Genomic DNA, 27,990 nt, shown 5'->3' with positions numbered 1-27,990 from the left:
AAGTGCTGAAATAGTTAGCAAAGCAGCGACTAATGGCGGCACCCGGTGAAATATTAACGATGGAGTCGTACGAAGAGGAACTTATATGCCACACAACGGAGGAGCAACCGGAAGCTGTCAGCAAGACTCGAATTGTGCTACACGTTGAAGGTTTGTTTACATGTTTGCTAGCCGATGAATAGTCGACACCAAAATGAATCCAACAGGTAAATTCGTAGACGGGTTGTTATGGGCGTCATCGCGCATGCGTGTCCGCACTGCCTCACCTCAGTAAGAAAATTATTTATTGGCTGCCCCTGTAGAAGTACGTAGATAACTTCATTGGCTAATTCGCCTATAATGTTGTTACAGGTACTGTACGGAAAAAAGGCATAGCACCTAAATTAGGTTGAGACTATTGGTACATAGTTACTATTGGTACATAGTTACTATTGGTACATAGTTACTATTGGTACATAGTTACTATTGGTACATAGTTACTATTGGTACATAGTTACTATTGGTACATAGTTACTATTGGTACATAATTACTATTGGTACATAGTTACTATTGGTACATAGTTACTATTGGTACATAGTTACTATTGGTACATAGTTACTATTGGTACATAGTTACTATTGGTACATAGTTACTATTGGTACATAATTACTATTGGTATATAGTTACTATTGGTCAAGCATCCTTCTTCCATCACACGCTCCGGCACACCGCCAGGCAGGTGTCCGAGTCTTGACTTCTACCAAAAGCTACTTTCACTTTCACTTTTCTGCCCTGCAGACGTCTGTAAAGAAGATCTTCCTCAGCAGCAGGAGGAGGAGGAGGAAAAAGAGGAGCCGCAGTTCCCCCACAGTAAGGAGAAGGAGTGGGAGCAACAGCCCCCCCGCATCAAGAAGGAAGAATGGGAGCCACAGCCCCCCTACATGAAAGAGGAAGAGGAGGATCACAGCAACAAGCGTTTCGAAGGAGTGGAGGAGCTCCCAGTGGTTGTGGTCCAGGTGAAGAGTGAAGATGAGGAGGAGGAGCCTCAAAGCGGCAATGAAGACGACCTCTCGGCGACGCCGTCAAACGGCAACGATGCATGGTCACGCTCCCCGGACACCGATGATGACACCGCATGTCGGAAATGCTCCCGGTGCGGCGAGACCTTTGTCAACAAGTCCACCCTGGAAAGGCACGTGAGAACCCACACAGGAGAGAAACCCTTCGTGTGCTCAGTGTGCGGTAAAGCTTTCACTCAGAAAGGCAGTTTGACGACACACGCAAGAATACACACCGGAGAAAAACCTTTCACTTGTTCCGTGTGCGGCGTGAGTTGCCGGCGAAATCAGGATTTGAAAATCCACTCGAGGACGCACACCGGAGAGAAGCCTTTTACGTGTTCGGTGTGCGGTAAAAGTTTCTCTCAAAAGTCCAATTTAACCACGCACATGAGAATACACACCGGAGAGAAACCATATTCCTGCTCCATCTGCAATAGAGGCTCTTATGACCGAACGACTCTTGTGAGACACATGAAGACACACACAGGGGAGAAAGCATTTTCCTGTCCGGTGTGCCGTGTGGCCTTTGTACAGAACCACAGTTTGAAAAAACACATGAGGGTCCACACCGGAGAAAAACCCTTCGTGTGCTCAGTTTGTGACAAAACCTTCTCGGAAAAGTCCAATTTGACAGCGCACAGGAGGATACACAGCGGAGAGAAACCCTTTCCCTGCTCAGTGTGCGGCGCATCTTTCGTGCAAAACGATACTTTGAAAACACACATGAGGAAACACACCGGCGAGAAACCTTTCAACTGCTCCGTCTGCGGCAAAGCGTTCAGACGAAATCAGTATTTGAAAAGACACACGCAACGACACAGCGAGGAGAGAAATGGAAACGAACACTTCGCTTGATTCTCATCGTATTGCCCAACCTAAGTCATCATATTGCAACATTCAAAAATGTTCAAAAATCATCTTCTTGTAAAATGGCCGCCATTTCTCCGTTGTTGTTGTTGCTTTTTACATTTTTTTAAATTTAATTAATTAAAACATTTTCTAAATAGTTTGACCTCACTTCTTGTGAATTTATTAATGACTTTATTCCTAGAATATTTGGACTTGATTCTCATAATATTCTAACTTTTTGCCCAACCAAATTTTTCCAAAAATGACAACTTGATTGTGTTTTGTTTAGTTTCTCATCATAATCCAACCCTGAAAAATCACCTTTTTACAAATAAAAATACTTTTTACACTACTTTTTCTTGTAAAATGGCCATTTCCCCCTGTTGTTGTTGTTGCTTTGAATTTGTTTTATTTAATTAATTTTAATTAAAAAAAAAATAGTTTGACCTCACTTCTTGTGCATTTATTAATGACTTTATTCCTAAAATATTTGGACTTGATTCTCATAATATTCTAACTATTTGCCCAACCAAAAATGACAACTTGATTGTGTTTTGTTTAGTTTCTCGTCATAATCAATCATCTTTTTACAAATAAAGACTTTTTACACTACTTTTATTTGTAAAATGGCCGCCATTTCCCCCTGTTGTTAATTTTACATTTTTTTTAAATAGTTTGACCTCACTTCTTGTGAATTTATTAATGACTTTATTCCTAGAATATTTGGACTTGATTCTCATAATATTCTAACTTTTTGCCCAACCAAATTTTCCACAATGACAACTTGATTGTGTTTTGTTTTGTTTTGTTTCCTGAAAAATCATCTTTTTACAAATAAAAAGACTTTTTACACGATGTAACCTTCTCTGCTAAAAGGTTTGTGTTCAAAGACCGGATTGAAGAAATCCACGCGTCACCATGGACGATCATATTCATTCAGCGTCGGCGGCGGGGACTCCAGACGAACCGACAGCGAAGTTTGGCGGGACCAGGAGACAAAGAGGAATCCAATCAGAGCGGAGATGAAGCAGCGGGAGACGCATCCGTCGGCACGGATCCGAGTCATTACCAAAGAAATAGGAGAGGACAAGCTTTCCATTTGCATGCAAATGTTCATTTCCCTCCCTCGGCCTCAACCCGGACCTGCACGGGACCACCGAGGCGACGACAGATGAGGGGCGACAGGCGCACCGTCGAGTGATGGGCTTCGTTTCCCCGTCGGTTTGAGGTCCAAACGCGTTGTTACGACAAGGCACTGAACCGGGGGCCGTTTACAGCCCGCAGCTTATTGCCGATTGGCCCATGATATCGTCTACAAATATGGAAGCAAAACCGGAAATGGACCAAATACCCAAATACCCCCCCGCCCCGCAAAATATGGTCCGGATCCCACCTTTACGTCTTGGTTTTTTTTTCTTCCATGAACATAGAAGGAAAGTCAAACATCAACAAACATCCTTTATTCTCCTGATAAACTATTTTGGGGGTTCTGGGACCCCCAAAAGGAGAGTTTCTGTTCATGTTCCGTGCCTACCAGGAGGTGGTATAATCTTTCATACGCAAGCTTATTTTTTGTTTTTTTGGTTTGAATTTTTTAGCTTGTAAAAATATTTTTATAACTTTCTTCTGGTAAAATGACCCCCCCCCCATTTTTGCATTTTTTAAAATTAAAATGTTCCAACTATTGCAACTTTCTTCTCCTGATATTTTGACTTTATTCCCAAAATATTCAAACTCTATTTGTTGTTTTGTTTCTCATAATGTTACATTAAAAATATAATTTTTTCTTTTTCTATTTCAAATTTATGCTAATCAAATGACATTTTTCCTCAAAATATCACAAAGTTATTGTCGTACAATTCTGCTTGGTCGTTAGCGAGCTTTTTTTTCTCTTTGAATATTGACCACCATATTGATCATTTTGGTGAAAATGACAGCAGACGTCTGTAGAAGTCCTACACATCTCCCTGCCACCGTGGTGCGTTCAAGGACCGTAATGGGTGAGGAAAAAGCGTTGCCAGCGAAGAAAAAAGATGTTGAAATTGCATAACAATCCAGCATGGATTCCCACAAGTTGGGGTAAAAAGTGTGCAGCTGCATAAAAAGTAAGAAAAAAAATGTAGCTATACCGAGGTTTCGGACTGCAGGCGCAGGACAAACTTGTGGGACTTGGGGTCGACGTACTCCTCCGACATGCGGATGTAGGGGATCTCCTTGACGCTCACCACCAGGCTGAAGTCCACGCACCTGAGCAGGAAGACGGTGCCGTCCTTCAGGCCGCCGGTGACCGACGCCTCGCTGAGTAGTGTCCAGCGGCACGTGGGGCGGCCGTCCTGAGCGTACCGCAGGACGGGGCCCGGCGTCAGGTAGCTCTCCAGGAAGGCCTGCGTCAAGAAAGGACAGGAGTGACGCCAGGAGCGGGGGGGTGGGGGGGGGCGTGGGTGAGACCTACCTGGGGGGACATGTTGTTGCGGATGCAGAAGGCCAGGTGCTGCTGGATGGTCTCCATGCTGTGGCAGTGCTGCTGCTCGGTGCTCCTCAGGTACTTCTGCAGGGCCCGTGCCATGGACGGGAAGATGGCTTGGGCCGCCTCTCGCGGGTCCATCGTGTCTCCCGGAGCTTTCTTCTTCTTCTCCTCCTCCTCTTCCTCTTCCTGCACCTGCTTGATGTGAGTGAAGGCCTCTTCTACGGCCACCACCAGCCTGGGCGCCGACACGTACGCGTCATGAACGCAACACGCTCACATTCGTATACAGTCACAGCTGGTTTTTCCATATGTATCACATATGCCATATATCAATAACACATATGGAATATATACATATATATGTAACACATATGGCATATATCAATAACACATATGGAATATATATAACACATATGGAATATATATATGTATCACATATGCCATATATCAACAACACATATGGAATATATACATATATATGTAACACATATGGCATATATCAATAACACATATGGAATATATATATATATATATGTAACACATATGGCATATATCAACAACACATATGGAATATATATATATATATATATATACACATATATGTAACACATATACCATATATCAATAACACATATGGAATATATATATATGTATCACATATGGCATATACCAATAATACATATGGAATAGATATCTATATGTAACACATAGGCCATATATCAATAACACATATGAAATGAATATATATATAACAATAGGCACAAATATGCCATATATAAATAACAAATATGATAAATATGATATATATATATATATATATATATATATATATATATATATATATATATATATATATATATATATATATATATATATATATATATATATATATATATATATATATATATATATATATATATATATATATATATATATATATGAGGCGCCTCCCCCCTCACCTGGCTCTACGTTTGCGTACACGCCTCTCATGCTCCGCCTCCTCATAGTAGAGCTCGTTGTGACCGGCGTCACGGTGGCGGGCGGCGGCAGCGATCATGGCCCTGGACTGGGAGTGTCCCAGTCCTGCTCTGGCGTTATTCCCTGGTGGGCCTGGATGGGACACACGTGAAAAACACGTCTGCTTTGCTCATGGAATCAACCCACTCATTCATCCATTCACCTTAGCACGTATTTTAGCGTCTACGTTTAGCATATGTAGCATCTTTGAGGTAGAGGTCGGGGACACGAGAAAGGGGCGCACCTTCAGCGGAGGCGGCTGGGAAGTCTCCATCCACGTCGTACACCTTAAGACCGGCCAGGTGTTTGGCGGTGCGGGACTTGGAAGCGGCGATCCGAGTCGGGTTGTGGACGGGGAAATGGGAATAGTAGCGCTCCAGGACGGCCGAGGCCGCTCGCTGGATGCTGCGTACGTGAGGAGCAGCGGTCAGCAGAAGACTTAAAAGCGCCACGGCGTACTTTCCGCCGCCGTCTCTCACCTGAGCCGGCCCAGGTCGTAGTGTCGGGTGTGGCCGTCGGTGGAGCGCGTGACGCACACGGAGAAACATGGCCGCAGCTGGCGGAGCTCCAGCAGCACCACAGCCAGGTAGTGGATGAAGAGCAGAGCGTCCACCAGCGAAACGGCGAACTGGACAATACCCCGGTAGTCCTCATCCTGCGTGTTTAGCGCATCTTTTACTTACATACGTATGTACGTACGTATGTATGTACATATGTATGTACGTGCATATCCAGCTAGCATTGTGATGGTCTGACCTGCGAGTGGAGGATCCTTACGGCGTAGAACAACCAGTAGCAGAGCACCAACAGCAGCACGAGGACGGCGAGGAGGGCACGCAGCACGAAGAGGCGCGGGAGGCCGGCACGCGGCGGTCGGAAGAAGAGGGCCCAGACGGCGATCATCAGGATGAGCATCTTGAAGGCCACGGAGATGAAGAGGCCCTCGCAGGCCGTGCCGCAGCTCCGCAGCCTCTCAGGCCACAGCAGGTGAGGCAGCGCCAGGAAGGCGGGTGGCGTGAGGAACACCAGGACCCCCAGGACGGCGGCGAGGGCCAGCGTTGAGCAGCGGCGACAGTCCAGCCCCACGCTGTCCTCCAGATCCTTGGCGATGCGCGCCACGTCCTCCCGGGACAGGCTGCGCTCCGACGTGACGGCTGTGGTGGTCTCGCCCCACGTGTCATCCTGCCGGCACACGTTGGCGCAAGGTCACTTTGCTCATAATCATAGGGGGCGGAGCTTGTGTGCTGATGGAAGGAAGCTGATGAGCAGTGATTGTGTAATGTTCGCCACCTGAACGTGCTCTCCTCGAGCGCCAGCATCACCCAACAACGGATCCCCGGGCGCCGGCTGGATTGTTACTGATTTATCCAACTGGCCATCTTTGCTGCGTGACTTGTGGCGGTCCCGACTTCTCTCTCTGAGGAGAAACATAACAACCACAAAGTCAATGTCGACGTCAAAACCACCATTTTGGTCATTTGTGGATAATTAGGTTGTGGAAAATGTTACAATTTTATCCAAATGAAGTGTGAATAAGTGTAAAGGTGACTATAGGGGTGTTATGTCATGTCTAGAGGGCTCTAATGTTAAAAAGTGTATTTAGTAGGTGGTAAACAGTTTTATTATGCCTAATATGTCTTATTTTCTCTTATGATGTCTACTATATTGGGTAATAAGAGTGTAAATGTGAATATAGGGGTGTTATGTCATGTCTAGACGGCTCTAATGATGTTAAAAAGTGTATTTAGAAGGTGGTAAACATCTTTATTATGCCTAAAGTGTTTTATTTCCTCTTATGATGTCTACTATATTGGGCAATAGGAGTGTAAAGGTGACTATAGGGGTGTTATGTCATGTCTAGAGGGCTCTAATGATGTTAAAAATTGTATTTAGAAGGTGGTAAACAGGTTTATTATGCCTAATATGTCATATTATCTCTTAAGATGTCTACTATATTGGGTAATAGGAGTTTAAAGGCGACTATAGGGATGTTATTTCATGTCTAGAAGCTCTAATTATGTTTAAAAAAGTGTATGGAGAAGGCGGTAAACAGGTTTTTGCCTAAAATCAATTTCAAAATCAATCAAAATTTAATAGGTGGTAAACAGGTTCAATATGCCTAATATGTCTTATTTTCTCTTATGGTGTCTACTATATTGGGTAATAAGAGTGTAAAGGTGAATATAGGGGTGTTACGTCATGTCTCGAGGGCTCTAATGATGTTAAAAAGTGTATTTAGTAGGTGGTAAACAGGTTCATTATGCCTAATATGTCTTATTTTCTCTTATAATGTCTACTATATTGGGCAATAGGAGTGTAATGGTGGCTATAGGGGTGTTATGTCATGTCTCGAGGGCTCTAATGATGTTAAAAAGTGTATGTAGAAGGTGGTAAACAGGCATCTGTGCTGGCTCAGTAAGAGAGAGAGGGTGTAATATGATGAAGGTGTATAGTTGCATGAGAATAGTTCCAGGACGTCCTGGTGGGGGAAGAATGAGAGGAAAGAGGCAGTGGGCGACAGTGTAGCGATTGCTGTGTTTTGATTGCAGGGTGTGCTTTCCGCTTCCCTTTGAGTGTGGACATGGCCAGAATGTTACACACTAACTCCTGATACATACAGTTTGGGGCCATGTGTGAAAGGTCAAGCAGGGGTGCCAAGTAGAACACCTCCTGACTAATGTTGCTGTGTGAAATGCACACACACACACATGCCATGTCTCCTGAGGAAGACTGTGGGGAGGTCAGAGGTCTCACCCGTGCCGATGGTCCCGCGAGCGCTCCGAATGGCAGGAATATCCCGAGTAGGTGGACTGCGTGTCCATGGAGGCGCCGTCCAAGGGAATCAGCAAACTATAGAAACCATACAATAGTCCAAACTTTTAATCATGACATTGATTAGTTTTTCATTATTCTGAAAATAACCTTTTATATTAGTAAAAAAATATATACAACATAAAATATTTCTGACACTTTGAATATCATTTATAGAAATATTTCTATATTGATTCCAATGTTGTTATTGTGCGACCATAATGAATGATGATGGATGTGGTTGCTGTTGTTGTATTCTTTCCTTGTCAAAGGTATCTTGAGAATGTGGGTGGGTTGATGCAAGACAGCTCACAAGCGAGCAGCCCCGCATTCCTGCTCTTGGCAAACCTGTAAGCTTTGTTGGAATGGCGGAGGGGCGGAATATCTCCTCCACCTGCAGTACAAAACCCTTCCTCACACACCATCCTCTCCAGCATAGACTATGAGCATGTGAAATCATGTGAGCATGTTTATGTATGCGTCTAGGGATGAACATTTATTTTAAAAATGCTATGCTAGCAATGCTAACATGCTAATCTGAGCATATTAGCACATAGCATAATCACATGTTTAGATGCTAGTCTAGCTATAAAAAATCTTACTATGCTAATATCAGCATGCTAGCAATGTCAACATGCTAAGGTTAGCAATCTAACATGATAGTGTTTATGTACTGTATATCTAACTTTGATAAACTTTTGATAAAAATGCTACTATGCTAATGTTAGCATGCTAGCAAATGACCCATTAACAGACGTTTCATGTGGCGGCAATTTTTTTGACGCCTGTTTGACCCTTGACCCACACCATAGTTTGATTGAAGCCACAAACTGGAACAAATATTGAGCAGAAATTGAGAAAAAAAATAATATTTTGATTGGTAAAGTTAGCTTCAAAGCCCTGGAACATGGCTCTTGCGGCAAGACTAAAGTTATGATATGATAATGGATTGCAAGTGTTACTATACTACATGAGCATGCTAGCAATGCTAAAATGCTAACACCTAGCATCATAGTGTCTATGTATATATGAAAATAGCTAAAAATGCTAGTGTGTAGCTATGCAAATGGGTAAAAATGTTACTATTCTAATGTTAGCATGCTAGCAATACTAACACCTCCCATAATAGTGCTAAGCGCTTATGTATTTAAGTCCTTGAAAATAGCTAAATGTCCCAAATGAGTCAAAAATTTTGACTTTGAAACGGTCTGAATTGGTTGAGAATTGTGTCAGACATAATGAATCTTCCTGAAAATGTCATCCAAGTACATAAAAAATTTTCAAACAGTCAACTAGTGTCACGAAGAACAAACGATTCATCTGCGCGCAGGGATATCCTTCAGTATCCTTCCGCTGTGTGGAGCTGACCGCCGTGTAGCCCTCCGCTTCCGCATCGCCAAACCAACTCACTACCCACTACAACAAAGACGCTTTCTCCAAGTGTCCATACGCTGAACAACATGGCCGTCACGTGACACGCGTCAAAAAAAACAAAACACAACACGGATACCGCCGAATGACTTCCTGGGCTTCGGTTAAAAAATAGTGCGTCTGTGTACAGGTAGACGACAACAGGGCGTGACTGTAATACACTACCGTAACTTTCATGTTGTTATGACCGTGTCATGTCATTTATGTGGGACATACATGTAATATACACACGAGACCACACGCAGTATTTGAGCGAAGCAGCAACGGAGCACAGCCTCCACTGAATGAAGTGGAGTAAAACTCACCTGCTGCCATTATTCCTGCTGCTCGGCCGCCACGTCGAGGTAGCCGAAGACGGACGAGTTGTGTTGTTCGAATGATGAAAGGAGTTGTGTTACGATGATTATTCCAAGAGTTGGTGGAGTGGAGTGGAGTGGAGTGGAGTGGCAGCAGCCTTGCTAACAAGCAGGAGTCGCGGACAGTTTGGAATGTTCACACTGCTCGCTAGCATGCTAGGCTGCAGTGCCTCACGCGCCCGCAAGGGGGCGGCGTTAAGTCATCTATTTTCAACCTGATGTTTTTCCTCAATATTTCTACTCTATGCTACTACAATTAGTTATTTCCCTCATAATATTACCAGTTAATTCTCAAAAAACTACAACCATTTTTCTTGTGAAAATACATTTGCTCAGAATGCTTTATTATCATATTTTCCCGACTGAAATAAAGTAAAAATATTGAGAGATGAGAGATATACTTTTATATACAAAAAAAGATAATATCGTTATAGTAGCATAGTGTAATAAGACTTGCAAAATGAACAAAAAAAAACAGCAACCATGGAAAAAGCCAACAGATGCCTCCGGCAGTAACGTGGAGGATGCATGCCGACAAATCAATAGTTGTACTTCAACACACACGCACACACACACACACACACACACACACACACACACAATGCAGGTCAGTGCTGGTGCACGACCTAGCGCTATCTCCTCAGGGAGTCCAAAGAATAAACATTCTTGTTTTTCATCATTTTTACCACAAACAGGCTAACATTTATGCTAACCTTTAAATTCATATTCATATTCTTATTCATAGCTACATTTTTATTCATATTCATATTCACGTCATTCAATCACGTCAGAAATTCTGCCACCTGCTGATGCTTTTTTGCTACTACATTTCTTTGAACATCACATTCATCTTTGTAAATATTCTTCTCTTCATATCACCACTTTATTCCCATAATATCACCACTTTATTCCCATAATTTCACCACTTTATTATCCTAATATCACCACTTTATTCCCATAATATCAGTTTATTCCCCTAATAACACCACTTTGTTCCCATATCACCACTTTATTCCCATAATATCACCACTTTATTCCCATAATATAACCTATTATTCCCGTAATATGATGACTTTATTCAAATTAAATGATAGTATGTATATGAAGTATTGTAGTATTTATTATACACAAGGAAGAAGACGTGGTGGCGTGTTGACATGGAGTGTCCTCATGTTTGATGGGAAGCACGTGCTGTCACGTGACTTTTCAAAGCGGGAAGCCCACACAGATGGCGCCAATTGGGAAGTCCCCCTGCCCCCCCAACACACAATGGAATTAGTTGCGGTGAAGATGGATGTCTTCCTCCCCAAAGAGACACTTTATGACCTCATAAGGCTTTTTGCTAAATTGGGAGCAAAAGTGAAAGTGTGTCAATATGAAGACGAGGAAACCTGCAATGAGGATTCTTGACTTACATGTGGAATCGTTTCATAATAAACATGTTTACCACCTTCAAAATACACTTTAGAACATCATTGGAGCCCTCTAGACATGATATAACACCCCTATAGTCACCTTACACTCCTATTACCCAACATAGTAGACACCGTAAGAGAAAATAAGACATAATAGGCACAATAAACATGTTTACCACCTTCTAAATACACTTTTTAACATCATTAGAGCCCTCTAGACATGACATAACACCCCTATATTCAACTTTACACTCTTATTACCCAATATAGTAGACATCATAAGAGAAAATAAGACATATTAGGCATAATAGAGCTGTTTACCACCTTCTAAATACACTTTTTAACATCATTAGAGCCCTCTAGACATGACATAACACCCCTATAGTCACCTTTACACTCCTATGACCCAATATGGTAGACATCATAAAAGAAAATAAGACATAATAGGCATAATAAACCTGTTTGCCAAATTCTAAATACACTTATAACATTATTAGAGCCCTCTAGACATGACATAACACCCCTATATTCAATTTTACACTCTTATTACCCAATATAGGAGACATCATAAGAGAAAATAAGACATATTAGGCATAATAAAGCTGTTTACCACCTTCTAAATACACTTTTTAACATCATTAGAGCCCTCTAGACATGACATAACACCCCTATATTCACCTTTACACTCCTATTACCCAATATAGTAGACATTCATTTTCTACCTCTTATCCTCTCGAGGGTCGCAGGGGTGCTGGAGCCTATCCCAGCTGTCTTCAGGTGAGAGGCAGGTTACTCCCTGGACTGGTGGCCAGCCAATCACAGGGCACATATAGACAAACAACCATTCACACTCACATTCATACCTATGGGCAATTTGGAGTTGCCGATTAACCTAGCATGTTTTTGTAATGTGGGAGGAAACCGGAGAAAACGGGGGAGAACATGCATGGCCAAAGGTGGAATTGAACTCAGGTCTCCTAGCTGTGTGGCCTGCACGCTAACCACTCACGCCGTGCAGCCTTAAAGTCATCATATAATGGGAATAAAGTCATCATACAATGCAAATAAAGTCATTATTTGGGAATAAAGTCATCATATTATGGGAATAAAGCTCTCATGTTATGGGAATAAAGTCATCATATGATGGGAATAAAGTCATCATATTATGGGAATAAAGTTCTCATGTTATGGGAATAAAGTCATCATATGATGGGAATAAAGTCACAATATTATGGGAATAAAGTCATCATATTATGGCGATAAAGTCGTCATATTATGGGAATAAAGTCATCATATTATGGGAATAAAGTCATCATATTATGGGAATAAAGTCATCATATTATGGGAATAAAGTTCTCATGTTATGGGAATAAAGTCATCATATGATGGGAATAAAGTCACAATATTATGGGAATAAAGTCATCATATTATGGCAATAAAATCGTCATATTATGGGAATAAAGCCATCATATTATGGGAATAAAGTCATTATCAAATGATTAAAAAATGACAAGAATAAAGTTAAAAAAAACAACAAAACGTAAACATGTAGAATGCGTGTGTGTCCAGATTGCGTATTGTAAAAGTGCTGATTGTGCGTGTCCAGATTGTGTGTGTAATGTATGCACACACACCTCATGATAGGCCGTGTACAGATGGTGCGAGCGTGCGTCTGAATGAGGAGGGAAGCGTGACGCATTGTGTGTGTGTTGGGGGGGGGGTGAGGGGGGGTCTTCAATACCGCCTCTAATGAGAACAGACTGGCCCTTTCTCAACCCCTCCCCACACACACACACTCTGATTCTCCATTTCTTCTCTTCGCCCATTCCCATCTGTTTGGAGACAAAGGACACGAGCCAGCCCGGGCCCCGGGACCCTGCTGGTGAAGTAGGCCCCCATAATACCTCTCATCCCCAGGGCTGCATTTCAACACATGGACAACTTCTTTGTAGCGCTCTACCTGGCTGGCTCGCCAGCGAGCAGCGAGCTCGCTGGACATCAGCTGCCACACACACTACACACACACACACACACACGTGTCACATGCACATCACGTAACGTACAAAGATGACAGCTCTCTCAGATTGGCAACATATGGTTGCTTGCTTCTCCGGCACATCTCCTTTGCACATTACACTCCATTAGTGCACTTAGTACACTTAACTACATTCACCGGTGCATACTTAATACACCCCATGCTCACCTTTATTCTCCTGTTACCCCTTAAAGTACACACCATCAGAGAAAATACCACATATCTCTATAACCTCTATATCACCTTCTGAATACACTTTAACGTCATTAGAATCATCTAGACATGATATAACACCCCTATAGTCACCTCCATTACGCAATATAGTAGACATCATCAGCAATAATAAGACATAATAGGCATAATAAACCTGTTTACCACCTTCTAAATACACTTTTTAACATCATTAGAGCCCTCTAGATATGACATAACACCCCTACAGTCACATTTCCACTCCTATTACCCAATATAATAGACATCATAAGAGAAAATAAGACATATTAGGCATAATAAAGCTGTTTACCACCTTCTAAATACACTTTTTAACATCATTAGAGCCCTCTAGACATGACATAACACCCCTATAGTCACCTTTACATTCCTATTACCCAAAATAGTAAACACCCTAAGAGAAGATAAGACCTATAAGGCATAATACAGCTGTTTACCACCTTCTAAATACACTTTTAACATCATTAGAGCTCTCTAGACATGGCATAACACCCCTATAGTCACCTTTGCACTCCTATTACCCAATATAGTAGACATCTTAAGAGAAAATAAGACATAATAGGCATAATAAACCTGTTTATTACCTTCTAAATACACTTTTAACATCATTAGAGCCCTCTAGACATGACATAACATCCCTATAGTCACATTTACACTCTTATTGCCCAATATAATAGACATCGTAAGAGAAAATAAGACATATTAGGCATAATAAACATGTTTCCCACCTACTAAATACACATTTTAACATCATTAGAGCCCTCTAGACATGATATAACACCCCTATAATTACCTTTACAGTCCCATTACCCAATATAGTAGACATCATAAGAGAAAATAAGACATATTAGGCATAATAAACATGTTTCCCACCTACTAAATACACATTTTAACATCATTAGAGCCCTCTAGACATGATATAACACCCCTATAGTCACCTTTACACTCCTATTACCCAATATAGTAGACATTATAAGAGAAAATAAGACATAATAAGCATAATAAACTTTTTTACCACCTTCTAAATACACTTTTAACATCATTAGAGCCCTCTAGACATGCCATAACACCCCTATAGTCACCTTTACACTCCTATTACCCAATATAGTAGACATCTTAAAAGAAATAAGACATATTAGGCATAATAAACCTGTTTACCACCTTCTAAATACACTTTTTAGCATCATTAGAGCCCTCTAGACATGACATAACACCCCTATAGTCACCTTTTCACTCCTGTTACCCAACATAGGAGGCATAATAACAGAATAAATGGTAGAATCACAGCTGTAGCAAAAAGGCGGGGCCTGGGTGTGGTCAAGGTTGGTAGTCGTCAAGATTGGGGTTTTTTGGTGTCAGTGTTTGGGCAAAAAGACAGCGGGGCCCGCTGACGTATTTGCACGTCTCCCGTCCGTCCCTGCGCTCGCCGGCTTTCCCACGGGAGGTGCCAGACGGCCAGTAATTTGGTTGTCTTGGCTCGTCTGGAGTAACACCTGCCCCCTCTCTGGGGAGGGCCGGAGCCTTTCAGCCAGCAGCGGCACAAATGGACCCGCCCGACACGGCCTTAAGCTCCTCACCTCTCTCTCTCTCTCTCTCTCTCTCTCTCTCTCTCTCTCGCTCTGTGTGAAGACGCACGCGTGCACGCGTCGCTCGCCACGCGTCCACACGCACCAGCGTGACGTCACCCTGACTTTTACACAGGACGTCCCTGAAGTACACACTGGAATATCATACACGTACTGTATCATATACTCTAGATATCATATACTGTATTATACACATTATAACACAGTATTATATCATCATTATGCAATGCAGTCAGTTAAAACACATATTCATTCTTTAGATTAGTATTCGTAATATCGGCTATATTTCAGTTTGGCACATGATCATGCAGTATATTGATATTCATAATTACTGTATCTTATTATTTTTACAATACATTTTTAGATTTTTAATATAATATTTATGTGCATTATTACGGGCCAATGCAGTATATGTTACATATATTTAAAGTATATTTCATTTGCTGCACTATTACAATATCACATCAAGCTCATAAAATACGATCAATAAAAATATCAATAAATAAAACTATAGGGGTGTTATGTCATGTCTAGAGGGCTCTAATGATGTTAAAAAGTGTATTTAGAAGGTGCTAAACAGGTTTATTATGCCTAATATGTTTTGTTTTCTGGTATGATGTCTACTATATTGGGTCATAGGCGTGTACAGGTGACTATAGGGGTGTTATGTCACGTCTAGAGGGCTCTAATGATGTTCAAAATTGTATTTAGAAGTTGGTAAACAGCTTTATTATGCCTAATGTGTTTTATTTCCTCTAATGATGTCTACTATATTGGGCAATAGGAGTGTAAAGGTGACTATAGGGTTGTTATGTCATGTCTAGAGGGCTCTAATGATGTTAAAAATTGTTTTTAGAAGTTGGTAAACAGCTTTATTATGCCTAATGTGTTTTATTTCCTCTTATGATGTCTACTATATTGGGTAATAGGAGTGTAAAGGTGACTATAGGGGTGTTATGTCATGTCTAGAGGGCTCTAATGATGTTAAAAAGTATATTTAGAAGGTGGTATACAGGTTTATTATGCCTAATATGTCATATTTTCCTCTTAAGATGTCTACTATATTGGGAATAGGAGTTTAAAGGCGACTATAGGGATGTTATTTCATGTCTAGAAGCTCTAATTATGTTTAAAAAAGCGTATGTAGAAGGCGGTAAACAGGTTTTTGCCTAAAATCAATAATAATCATCAGTAAATCAGTAAGTATGAATTTAAAAAATGATCGACAAGAGAAAACCTTTCCCGATATGTCCATTTTTAATTGAAAATATGAAAAGTGTGTCCTTTAGAAAGCAAGAATATCTGGACTAGAAAAGGATGTGCACGACCCTGAAGAGACAAACAGATCTTTGGATATTACTAGAAAAACCAGACAAAAACACATCATCACAACCACACCCAAATATGATGATGATGATGATGATATGATATAATCAGCAAAAACGTCGCGTCCCAAATGAAATGGCGTGTACCACATCTTCAAGTGCTTATCGTTGCTACTGAGGGACGACGGAGCGGAAAGCATAATGATCATAAATACGCACGTCAAGACAGAGAACAGAAAGTGCCATCGGAAAGAGATAGAAACATAAATACATAAATAAGAACTCTTCATAAATAGCAAGACAGGAGGAAACACGACCAAGAACAATAAGGTGACATTTTCATACGTCATAAGTGGCACTTACTGTATGCGTTTTTCGTCTAAGCTAGAAGTCTAAAGCAGCGCTAGATGGTCCCCTTTGCCAACACAGCCCGGCCCTCCACGCCGACAAATCAACAGAACAAACGAGAAAAGGTGCAGGGTATGTCAGAACAGCACGTCAAAAGCAGGGAAGTTGGGATAAATCATGTCATAACAAGCGTCGTGAAGACTTTAGGGGGACTTTTATTGTGTTTGTTCGGAGGGCCGACGGGAAAGCGACGGCGGGCTGCACGTGGCCCCGGGCCGCACGCGGAGCACGGTGTAGAAATACTGCTGATGAGCACGTGAAGGCCTCACGTGGAGGGCGGTCTAGACGTCCAGCACGTGGTTCAGGTAGGAGATGTAACAGATTGCCAGTCTGAGGATCTCGATCTTGGACAGTTTCTTGTCGGGGGGCAAAGTGGGCAGCAGTTTGCGGAGCTCCGCGAAGGCCACGTTGAACGCCTCCACCCGGATCCGCTCCCGGGTGGCGTGGGCCGAGCGGTACTTTGCCGTGGCCCGCCGCCGCCGCCGCTTCTCCTCGCGGCTGAGCGGCTGCTCGGCCCGGTGCTTTCCGGCGGACCGCTCCTCGCCCTCCTCGGCCGGATCCTCCGACGAGCAGCCGGCCGACTTCAGGCCGCTCAGCAGCGTCTCCGGGTCGGATTGAGTCCACGAGAGGTCCGCCTCGGCCTGGTCCGGACTGAGCATCATCTTGAAAATTCTCTCTTTGGACTCAGCTTCCTGCAGGAGGGAAACAAACACCATTTAGGGCTCCACTTTTTTCATTTTTCCGCATTTTTAAACTCTATTGAATTGAATGAAAAAATCATTTATCTTTGATCACCTCTACAAACGCACTAACATGATAACGTAGCTGTTGGCCCTCATGATAAACAATATTTACGTATGACATGTATCTTTTTCATTTTAGAAAGGATTCACACATGAAATCATGTTTAAACATTGGACATTTTTCAAAAATACATATATGCTTTCAGCTTTTAATCACATGTTGACTTGACTCATTAGCTTTTTCATGACATGCAGGAATAAATATGAATTATTCTGTGGAATAATTACAAAATGCACACCTGGTACAAACAATCAAGTAGTATTTATTACTGTCATACATGCATCAAGTAGTATTTATTACTGTCATACATGCATCAAGTAGTATTTATTACTGTCATACATGCATCAAGTAGTATTTATTACTGTCATACATGCATCAAGTAGTATTTATTGCTGTCATACATGCATCAAGTAGTATTTATTACTGTCATACGTGCATCAGGTAGTATTAATACTATCATACATGCATCAAATAGAATTTCTTACTGTCATAAGTGCATCAAGTAGTATTTCTTACTGTCATACATGCGTCAGGTAGTATTTCTTACTGTCATACGTGCATCAAGTAGTATTTATTACTGTCATAAGTGCATTAAGTAGAATTTATTACTGTCATACATGCATCAAGTAGTATTTATGAATGTCATACATGCATCAAATAGTATTTTTTACAGTCATACATGCATGAAGTAGTATTTAATCCAGTCATACATTCACAAAGTAGTATTTATTATTGTAATACATGCACAAAGTTGTATTTATTTGGACTCGCACATGCATGAAGTATAGTATTTATTGCAGTCAGAAAACATTTTTATTGTCGTCATACGTGCATGGTAGTATACGTATATTGTGGTCATACATGCGTGTAGTAGTATTTGTAGCAGTGTTAGAGGTATGAAGTAGTATTTCCCGAAATACTAGAGGTATGAAGAGTATTTGTAGCAGTGCCAGAGGTATGAAGTAGTATTTCCTAATTTGCTGGAGTGCTAAAAGTATGAAGTACTATTTCCTGCAGTGCTAGAGGTATGAAGTACTATTTGCCGGAGTGCGAGAGGTGTGAAGTAATATTTGCCGGAGTGCTATAGGTATGAAGTAGTATTTGCCGGAGTGCGAGAGGTATGAAGTCGTATTTGCCGGAGTGCTAGAGGTATGAAGTAGTATTTGCCGGAGTGTTTTGGTACTCACCTTGTCAGTATTTTGGAGTAAAAGTCTTTATGCTCCAGCAGACGTCATTTTCCTGCCGGATGTTGCAGCTTCAGCACCAACTTTGTGGGCCAAGTGGTACGGCATGGAGATGAGGAACGGCACGGCGGATGGTTTGAGGAGGAGGAGGAAGAGGAGGAGGAGGAGATCCTGGATGGGGAGACAATGGAGGAGGACGGCTGCTAGCGGTCCATCGGAGGATGGAGATGGTGGAGATGAAGGACAGGAAGATAATCCACTTCCTTTCCACCTCACTTGGGGAGATAAGATGCAAACAGCAGCGTCACATGAAGAATGACTTCACGGATGGAGGGGATGGAATTTATTTCAGCAAACCTATTGTCTCTCTCTCTCTCTCTCCCTCTCTCTCGCTGGCTCTCTCTCTCTCTCTCTCTCTCTCTCTCTCCCTCTTCTCCCCTGGGAGAGTCAAGATAGAAGATGAAAAAGCACCTATTCGCGTCTTCAAAGGTTCATCTGGCAAACTTTCATAACATTCCTAAATATATAGTCATGATATATGAAGAAATATCCCGACTTTTGCGGAGGGGACACCCCGGACCCACAGGGTTGATTCGTTGGACACACATTGTGCCCTTCATTGCTCTTCCTGTCAGGAGGAGAAGGTGCTGCCAGACAGCCGAGCCAGGTGATTGCAATTAGGACGCGGCAGTGGTGGCGGCGGCCTGCAGGGTGACGGACACACGCTGCACTGTCAAGTGAGTCTGTATGACATGACGGACGGACAGGTCGCCCTGGGCTGTGTGTGTGTTGGTGAGACACTGCCTCACAGCAGGGCGTATCAGAGACACGTCAGGACCGGGAGACAGAGGCCTCCTGACAGCTGGAGCCCATGGACACACACACACACACACACACACACTAATTGCTTGAAGAAGCAGAGATGGTGCGTGCTTGGTCATGTGTGATGTCGTGATGCCCAGACCTCGCCCCAGTGTGTGAAGCCCCTGGCCAAAGCTTGACAAAGCTGCTGTGACTGAACGTGGCCGAATCTACACCGTCTGAAATGCACTTCACTCCGCATCCCGCCAATACAGGCAAGCATCTGCTACTTTAAATCAGGACAAAAACTCACAGCTAGCATGCTAGCATCCAGCTAAGTACTACAAGTACAAGTTGGTACATTATTTTAGATCATGCCATGTAGCTATATGCTATGTAACATGCATAAAGTAATAAAAATGCCAACATGCTAACAGTTAGCATGACAGCACCTAGCGAGATAGCACTAATTACCAAAGGGTGCTAATGCGGTTCCATAGTTGTGTTACATCATGCCATGTAGCTATGTGCTATATAACATGAGTAAACAAAAATGCTAACATGCTAACAGTTAGCATGAAAGCACTTAACTCTACTGTTTACATTAGTAAAATGTCATGACAGCACCTAGCGAGATAGTACTAATTAGCAAAAGGTGCTAATGCGGTTCCATAGTTGTATTACATCATGAGATGTAGCTATATGCTATATAATATGAGTAAAGAAAAATGCTAACAGTTAGCATGAAAGCACTTAACTCTACTGTTTACATTAGTAAAATGGCCAACATGCTAACAGTTTACATGCAAGCGGCTAGAGCTATAGCACTAAGTACAAAAAGTAGTGAGGGAGAGCTCCACTGACTTCATTCCATGTAGCAAAAAAACTAAACAATGCTAACATGCTAGTTAGCATTCTAGCGGCTAGCGAGATAGCACAAAGTAAGCGACAGCTAAGGTGGTCCGACAGTCATTTTTCCATCATGCCTTGTCGGCGTGTCTGTCCCGTTTCAAATGCGAGTGGCTAAAATGCTAACGGCTAGCATGCTGAGGCGACACGTGATTCCCAAGGCGAAACGAGGGAGATTAGTCACTCTGTCACCTCGTCAGCCTCCTCTCACCTGGATGGAGAGCCACGGGGGCGGTAGGAGACAAGAAAGATGACATCACGGGGGAGAAGCATCACACAAAGACACGACGGGAGAAGAAATAACATGTCCTCAAAAAAAACATGTCAAGATTGAAATCATACATTCAATACAATTATAAAAATTCATTATCGTATATCAAAGAAATCATTTTAGACAGAAATGTAAATATATGGCATCGTAATGACATGTGTGTGTGTGAGAACAGGAGGTGTGGGATGCAGAAAGCTGGGGGGGTCCCATGTGAAAACATGGCCATCGCCTGCACCATCTGTGCCCCCCCCCACCATAGAGACTGTCATATGGACACACAAAGGTGCTCCCTTTCTCTTTCCCTACCATCAACACAAACACACACGCACTTGCCAAGTAGAGAGGATGATGATGATGATGATGACATCACTGAGGAATGTGAGAACAATGAGTCAGCAATCTGACTTTCTAAACACATCTTTTACACTTTGATTTCATAAAATACACCCAACAGCTGGTGGAATTGTAACATTTGACACCCCCTTAAAGCATTACAGTTGTTATATGGATCTAAAATGAGCTTTTGTGGCAAAAAAATCTTTTGGAAATGAGCTAGCTTACCTGTCACACCGCCATTGTGACACACAATAGCTTCTTATGACTTAAGGCTAAAAGCTAGCTAGCTTCCGTAGTTAGTTTTCGATGAAATCATTCAAGAAATATAGTAAGAAGAGTTGAATTGTAAAATTTTACACCCTATTAAAGCGTTGAAATTGTCAAATGGATTTGAAATGAGCTTTTGTGAAAAAAAAATCTTTTGGAAATGAGCTAGCTTACCTGTCACACTGCCTTTGTGACACACAATAGCTTCTTATGACTTAAGGCTAAAAGCTAACTAGCTTCTGTAGTTAGTTTTCGATGAAATCATTCAAGAAATATAGTAAGAAGAGTTGAATTGTAAAATTTTACACCAGATTAAAGCGTAGAAATTGTTAAATGGATCTGAAATTAGCTTTTGTGGCAAAAAAATAATCTTTTGGATTTGAGTTAGCTTACTTGACAACCGCCATTTTGGGGACACACATCATCATGACTTCTTAGCTAGTAGCTAAGTAGCTAAGCTTCTGTCGCTTGTTTTCTATGAAATAATTCGATAAATATAGTAAGTAAGTATTAGCATTAGTAAGAATTACAGTTGTTAAATGGATTTAAAATGAGCTATCATGATAGAAAAATCATCTTTTGGAAATGAGCTACTTTGGCAGACAAGCTGCCATTTTGGGGACAGGCCATGGCTTGTTATGAGTAAAGCTAAGCTAGCTCATTTCCAAAAGTTTACTTTTATATCATTAAGGCTCATTTGAGATCCATTTATCAATTGTAAAGTTTTTAACAGGGTGTCAGACATTTGAATTCAACACTTGTCACTATACTTCAATGAATTTATAAGAAACAAGCTACAGGAACTAGCTAGCTTTTAGTCTTTGTCCAACATAGCAGTGTATCAGAAAGTAAACTATCTCTTTTCCAAACACATATTGAGGTCAGTTGGAATGCTTTAATAGGATCACCAACATTATAGTTGTATATTTATTTCATAAATTAATAGAAAACAAGCTACAGAAACTAGCAAGCTCTTATAACCTTACCCCATAGAAAATATGATGTGTCCCCAAAATGGCAGCATCTCAGCAGGCAAGCTAGCTCATTTCCAAATGCTGATTTCACGCCGTGAAATCTCATTTTAAATCAATTTAAGAGACTGTCAAACACTACAATTGGACTCTTACGATATTTTTTCAATGAATTCATGCAGAAGAAGCGAGGAAAATAATGCTAACAAGTGCCAAATTAAATGCTAATGTTAAGTCCATCAAGATATGTTCTTTACTCCAATTGAAAGTACATTAGTACTACATAAAAAGCGGCAACAATCACACATCTGTCACGTCAGAGTATTTTTGGTCAAAACATTCTGCTCTGTCCTACACGCTCGCCTTCACAGGTCAAACCGGGTCGGGGTCTCGGCGGATGGGCTCAGGTGGAGCCTCAGCTGGAGCAAACGGGGGGAGGGGCGGAGCTTTGACTCCTACGAGAGCCAGTGTGTCAAAAAAATGAAAAAAGAAAACAAACGTGCGAGTAAAAAAAAAAAAAAAAAAAAGAAAGAAATAAAAACCCCACAGCTTTGTCCCTTTGGCCTCTTTCCACACCTCCCCCATCATCTGTCCCCCCTGTCTCCTGGGACGAGCGGGGCCTGGACGCCATCTGCTGCATAATGTAACGGGATGGAAGTCCAAATCCTTCATTACCGCTCACTGCCTGTCACGCACGCGCACCCTGCACCCAGCACCCTGCACCCTGCACCCTGCACCCAGCACCCAGCACCCAGCACCCAGTACCCTGCACCCCCTTCCCAATAAACTCTGGTCTTCAGTACGTCAGGATTACAAACTTTGCCACATATCGAGAAATTAAAAAATACATAAATAAATATATATATACACACACTAGAGCTGTCAATCAATTAAAATATTTGATCGCGATTAATCAAATTTTTTTGTCCATAGTTAACTCAAAATTAATCACATTTAATCGCAAATAGAAATACATTTTCATTCATAAAATATCTTTGTGATAAACGATTCAATGTGCAGCTAAAACAATAATTACATCAATTTACATCAATTTTGGAATTATATTTGTCTATTTTTTGATTGTTAGCATATGAGCTTTTGAACTCGTCCACAAACGTTCAGCAAATACAAAATTTGAGCTAAAAGAATGATAATTATATTATATTAATTATAATTATTATTAGCACGCAGGCCTCACAGCTAGGAGACCCGAGTGTGATTCCACCCTCTTTCTTGGGAAACATGTACAGACCCACAAGGCATGCTGGGTAACCTCCAGTATAAGATGAGCATAAAATGGTATGTTTTTTTTATTTGCCTTGACAAGTTGATGCAGTGGCACCCCCCCTCACCCCTCCTGCTGGAGGTGCAAAGACCTGCCCTCCTGGTGGATGGATATAAATAGCAGGGGGGGCATCTGTGTTGGGCTAATAAGCCTTCTTCTCTCCTTCTTCATCCTCCTGTTTCTCCATCCTCTCCTTCGCAGGGAAGGGCAGCTAGCCCATCCACAACACTCGCAGAAAAATATCAAGGTGTCGCACTTTGAACCCCCCCCCCCCCCCCCCGGCAAGCTGGATGACATAAAGTGAAAGTGACACACCCCGCCTCACGAGCGACTTCCTCTTCATGCTAAGATATGCTAACATCCACTATGTATCAATGTCCTATTTCTCTTAGCGTAGCATAATACTATTGTAGAGTACTACATACTATACTGTATGTACAATACTACTCCTATAATCAACTTTACTATACTGTATGTACAATACTCCTCATATAATTAACTTTACTGTACTGTATGGGCAATATTCCTCCTGGTATCAACTTTACTATACTGTATGTACAATACTACTCCTATAATCAACTTTACTGTACTGTAAGGGCAATATTCCTCCTGGTATCAACTTTACTATACTCTATGGCCAATACAATACAAGACTTCCCCAAATTTATGACTTTATTCCATAACATGATTACTTTATTCCATAACATGATTACTTTATTCCATAATATGAATACTTTATTCCATAACAGGATGACTTTATTCCATAACGCGCTGCCTTTATTCCATAATATGATTTAATTCAATAACATGAAGACTTTATTCCAAAGCATGATGACTTTATTCCATAATATGAAGACTTAGTTCCATCACATAAAAATGCTATTCCATAACGCGATGCCTTTCTTCATTAAGATGATGCCTTTATTCCATAATATGAAGACTTTGTTCCATCACATTAAGATGCTATTCCATAATATGAAGACTTCATTCCATAACATGATGACTTTATTCATTAATATGAAGACTTTATTCCATAATGTGATGACTTGATTCCATAATAAGTTGTTGGACAAGATAATTTTCCAAGACTTTGATGTGTTTATTCTTTCATATATGAAGTTTATTCTCCTTTGATGATATTATTTTCCTCACGTGTTATGAAGTTATTCTGGTTTTGTGGTCATATCTTGTCTTAATTGTTGTGAAATAGCTGCTGATATTTGGGTATATTTGAGTTGTCGTGATATGAATGATATTAATATATGGTATTAGTCATATGAATGATATTGTGACATAATAAAGGCTTTGGACAGCACTGCTGTACATGTGGGAATACGGCCATTGATCTTTGGCCATGGATTGATCAGAATTGTTGCTATGGTTACACAATGATGTGATGGAGCAGGCGAAGGTGGCTTGAGGCCACACACACACACACACACACACACACACAGGCTGGCCTTGAGTGGTACACAGAGCTGCCCTGTTCAAACTGTGCAGAGGTGTTGAGTACAAAAGTGTTTGTCTGCTTGCACACACACACACACACACACACACACACAGAGTTGGAGAGAGAGAGAGCGAGAGAGAAAGAGAGAGGGAGGGAGGGAGAGAGAAGGTGGCCGTGCATGACAGCATCCATGCGTCTTGTGATATTGTTGATTATGTAGCATGATGTGATTTGTGTGCGTGTGGGGCCCAGCTGAGTGTTATTTGATGATCCGGCGTCCTCTTCCCTCTGCATCTCATTCCGCTGCCATCCAGCAGCGATCAATATCCCAGCCTTGCAAAATAAGAGCGCACCGCTGCTGTCTGCGACTATTAATACCCCCCCCAGCCCCCTACCATACTTAGCATATGCTAGCATGTGCTCAACTTGGCTGCAAGTAGCTCATGTCCTGACTGCAACCTGACCGACGCTGGGACGTCCTTAAAATATTATTTCATAATCATATTTTTAAAAACAATAAATAATCTACAATTGTTTTAGAGAAAATAATTTCAAAATATTATGGAAATAAAGTCATCATATTATGGGGAAAAAGTCATATTATGGCAAGAAAGTCATATTACTATGGGAATAAAGTAATCATATTATGGGAATAAAGGGATAATATTAATGGAATAAAGTCATAATTTTATGGGAATAAAGTCATCATATTATGGGAATAAGGGGATAATATTAATTGAATAAAGTCATCAGATTATGGCAATAAAGTCATAGTACTATGGGAATAAAGTCATCATATTATGGGAATAAAAGGATAATATTAATGGAATAAAGTCATAATTTGATGGGAATAAAGTAATCATATTATGGCAATAAGGGGATAATATTAATTGAATAAAGTCATCATTTTATGAGAATAAAGTCATCATATGACGGGAATAAAGTCATCATATTATGGGAATAATGTGATAATATTAATGGAATAAAGTCATCATAAGATGGGAATAAAGTCTTCATATTATGGAATAAAGTATTCAGAGATTTTAGAAAAATAAATTGGACTGATTCCGCCTCCAGCTGGTATGTACAGTATATAATGTACATGTACAGTATGTATGCATACGTGTATACATATGTGGATGTGTGGTTGAAGTGGGGATGAATAGAGGCACGGGGGGGGGGCTTAGATTGATGTCCATGTGGGTGGGGGTAGGAGGATGGGGTGGGTTCAAGCACGGGCAAACCCTGGAGGAAGGAAGGAAGGCCCCCACTGCCAGCTGCCAGCTGGAATCAAGCAACCCCACTGCACCATCACTACATCTAATGTGGCATCTTCCCTCCTATCATACTAGCCAAATATCATATACTTACTCCATATACTCCAACTACTAGCCAAATATCATATACTTAAGTTAATGCTTTTGAAAAATAGCACAAATATTTAACATGCTCGCTGTTAGCATGCTAATAGGAAACATGGCAACACTATGGAAGTTGATGCCTTTGAAAAATAGCGCAAACATCGGGGGTGCTCGCTGTTAGCATGCTAATAGCAATGAATGTACGGTGTAAAAGTACATATGCTGCCTTAATCATCCAATGTGAGTGCAGTGTAGTGGTCTTCCTATCAATCAGGGAAGGAATGAAAGATTTATAGGTGACATTATCCAAGCTGCTGTGCCGTCAGGAAGACGCTCAGCAGGCCTGATGAGCTCAAGCAATTCCGTTTGTATGAATATGAATATTTGATCGCATACTCCGCCCCTTCCTTCCTTCCTTCCTTCCTTCCTTCCTTCCATCCATCTGTCCATCCTTCCTTCCACCCTTCCTTCCTTTCTTCCGTCCATCCTTCCTTCCTTCTTCCTTCCTTTATCCATCCTTCCGTCCGTCCTTCCTTCCTTCCACCCTTCAGCCTTCCTTCCTTCCTTCTGTCCGTCTTCATTTCTTCCTTCCTTTCTTCTGTCCTTCCATCCTTCCTTCCACCCTTCATCCTTCCTTCCTTTCTTCCATCCTTCTTTCCTTCCTTGCATCCTTCCTTCCATCCTCCCTTCCTTCCATCCATCTATCCTTCCTTCCTTCCTTCTGTCCTTTCATCCTTCCTTGCACCCTTCTTTCCTTCCTTCCATCCTTCCTTCTGTCCTTCAATGCTTCCTTCCATCCTTTCTTCCTTCCCTCCTTCCTTCCTTCCTGTCCGTCTGTCCATCCGTCCGTCCTTCCTTCCATCCTTCCTTTCTTCCGTCCGTCCTTCCTTCAACCCTTCATCTTTCCTTCCTTCCTTCTGTCCGTCCTTCCTTTCTTCTGTCCTTCCATTCTTCCTTCCTTCCGTCCTTCCTTCCATCCTTCTTTCCTTCCTTGCATCCTTCCTTCCATCCTCCCTTCCTTCCATCCATCTATCCTTCCTTCCTTTCTTCCATCCTTCTTTCCTTCCTTCCATCCTCTCTTCCTTCCATCCATCTATCCTTCCTTCCATTCTGTCTGTCCTTCCATCCTTTCTTCCTTCTGTCCTTGCATCCTTCTTTCCTTCCTTCTGTCCTTCAATGCTTCCTTCCATCCTTTCTTCCTTCCCTCCTTCCTTCCTTCCTGTCCGTCTGTCCATCCGTCCGTCCTTCCTTCCATCCTTCCTTTCTTCCATCCGTCCTTCCTTCAACCCTTCATCTTTCCTTCCTTCCTTCTGTCCGTCCTTCCTTTCTTCTGTCCTTCCATTCTTCCTTCCTTCCGTCCTTCCTTCCACCCTTCCTTCCTT

At 41.7% G+C, this 27,990-nt stretch overlaps 3 protein-coding genes across 5 annotated transcripts; 1 reads left to right on the top strand and 2 right to left on the bottom strand.

Moving 5' to 3' along the window:
- Positions 1–6: 6 nt before the first annotated feature.
- LOC131137695 (uncharacterized) lies at positions 7–2,313 on the top strand. 2 transcript variants are annotated; one of them, XM_058085934.2, is made up of 2 exons: positions 7–150; positions 779–2,313. In XM_058085934.2, exons 1-2 carry the CDS (start codon positions 33–35, stop codon positions 1,894–1,896), a joined length of 1,236 nt encoding a protein of 411 aa, XP_057941917.2. In that variant the 5' UTR covers positions 7–32; the 3' UTR covers positions 1,897–2,313. The 2 variants fall into 2 exon arrangements, with proteins under 2 accessions (XP_057941917.2, XP_078654280.1); XM_078798154.1 differs by having other exon boundaries at positions 144–206.
- A 1,002-nt stretch (positions 2,314–3,315) lies between these two features.
- On the bottom strand, positions 3,316–8,286 carry LOC131137672 (vang-like protein 1). Its single transcript, XM_078798146.1, has 8 exons — positions 8,129–8,286; positions 6,665–6,791; positions 6,131–6,556; positions 5,854–6,029; positions 5,619–5,779; positions 5,317–5,467; positions 4,343–4,592; positions 3,316–4,274 (listed from the first exon to the last, which is right to left on the bottom strand). Exons 1-8 carry the CDS (start codon positions 8,194–8,196, stop codon positions 4,014–4,016), a joined length of 1,620 nt encoding a protein of 539 aa, XP_078654272.1. The 5' UTR covers positions 8,197–8,286; the 3' UTR covers positions 3,316–4,013.
- An 8,167-nt stretch (positions 8,287–16,453) lies between these two features.
- Positions 16,454–19,561, bottom strand: nhlh2 (nescient helix loop helix 2). 2 transcript variants are annotated; one of them, XM_078798160.1, is made up of 3 exons: positions 19,315–19,561; positions 18,961–19,232; positions 16,454–17,661 (listed from the first exon to the last, which is right to left on the bottom strand). In XM_078798160.1, the coding sequence occupies exon 3, from the start codon at positions 17,629–17,631 to the stop codon at positions 17,251–17,253; it is 381 nt and encodes a 126-aa protein (XP_078654286.1). In that variant the 5' UTR covers positions 17,632–17,661; positions 18,961–19,232; positions 19,315–19,561; the 3' UTR covers positions 16,454–17,250. The 2 variants fall into 2 exon arrangements, with proteins under 2 accessions (XP_078654286.1, XP_057941981.1); XM_058085998.2 differs by lacking the exon at positions 19,315–19,561 and having other exon boundaries at positions 18,961–19,280.
- Positions 19,562–27,990: the final 8,429 nt, after the last annotated feature.

The sequence above is a fragment of the Doryrhamphus excisus genome, linkage group LG17 (genome assembly GCF_037039965.1).
Source record: "Doryrhamphus excisus strain RoL-2023G ecotype Guam linkage group LG17, RoL_Dexc_Guam_v1.1, whole genome shotgun sequence".
Taxonomy (NCBI): Eukaryota; Metazoa; Chordata; class Actinopteri; order Syngnathiformes; family Syngnathidae; genus Doryrhamphus; species Doryrhamphus excisus.
This window is presented reverse-complemented; position numbering and strand designations above follow the sequence as displayed.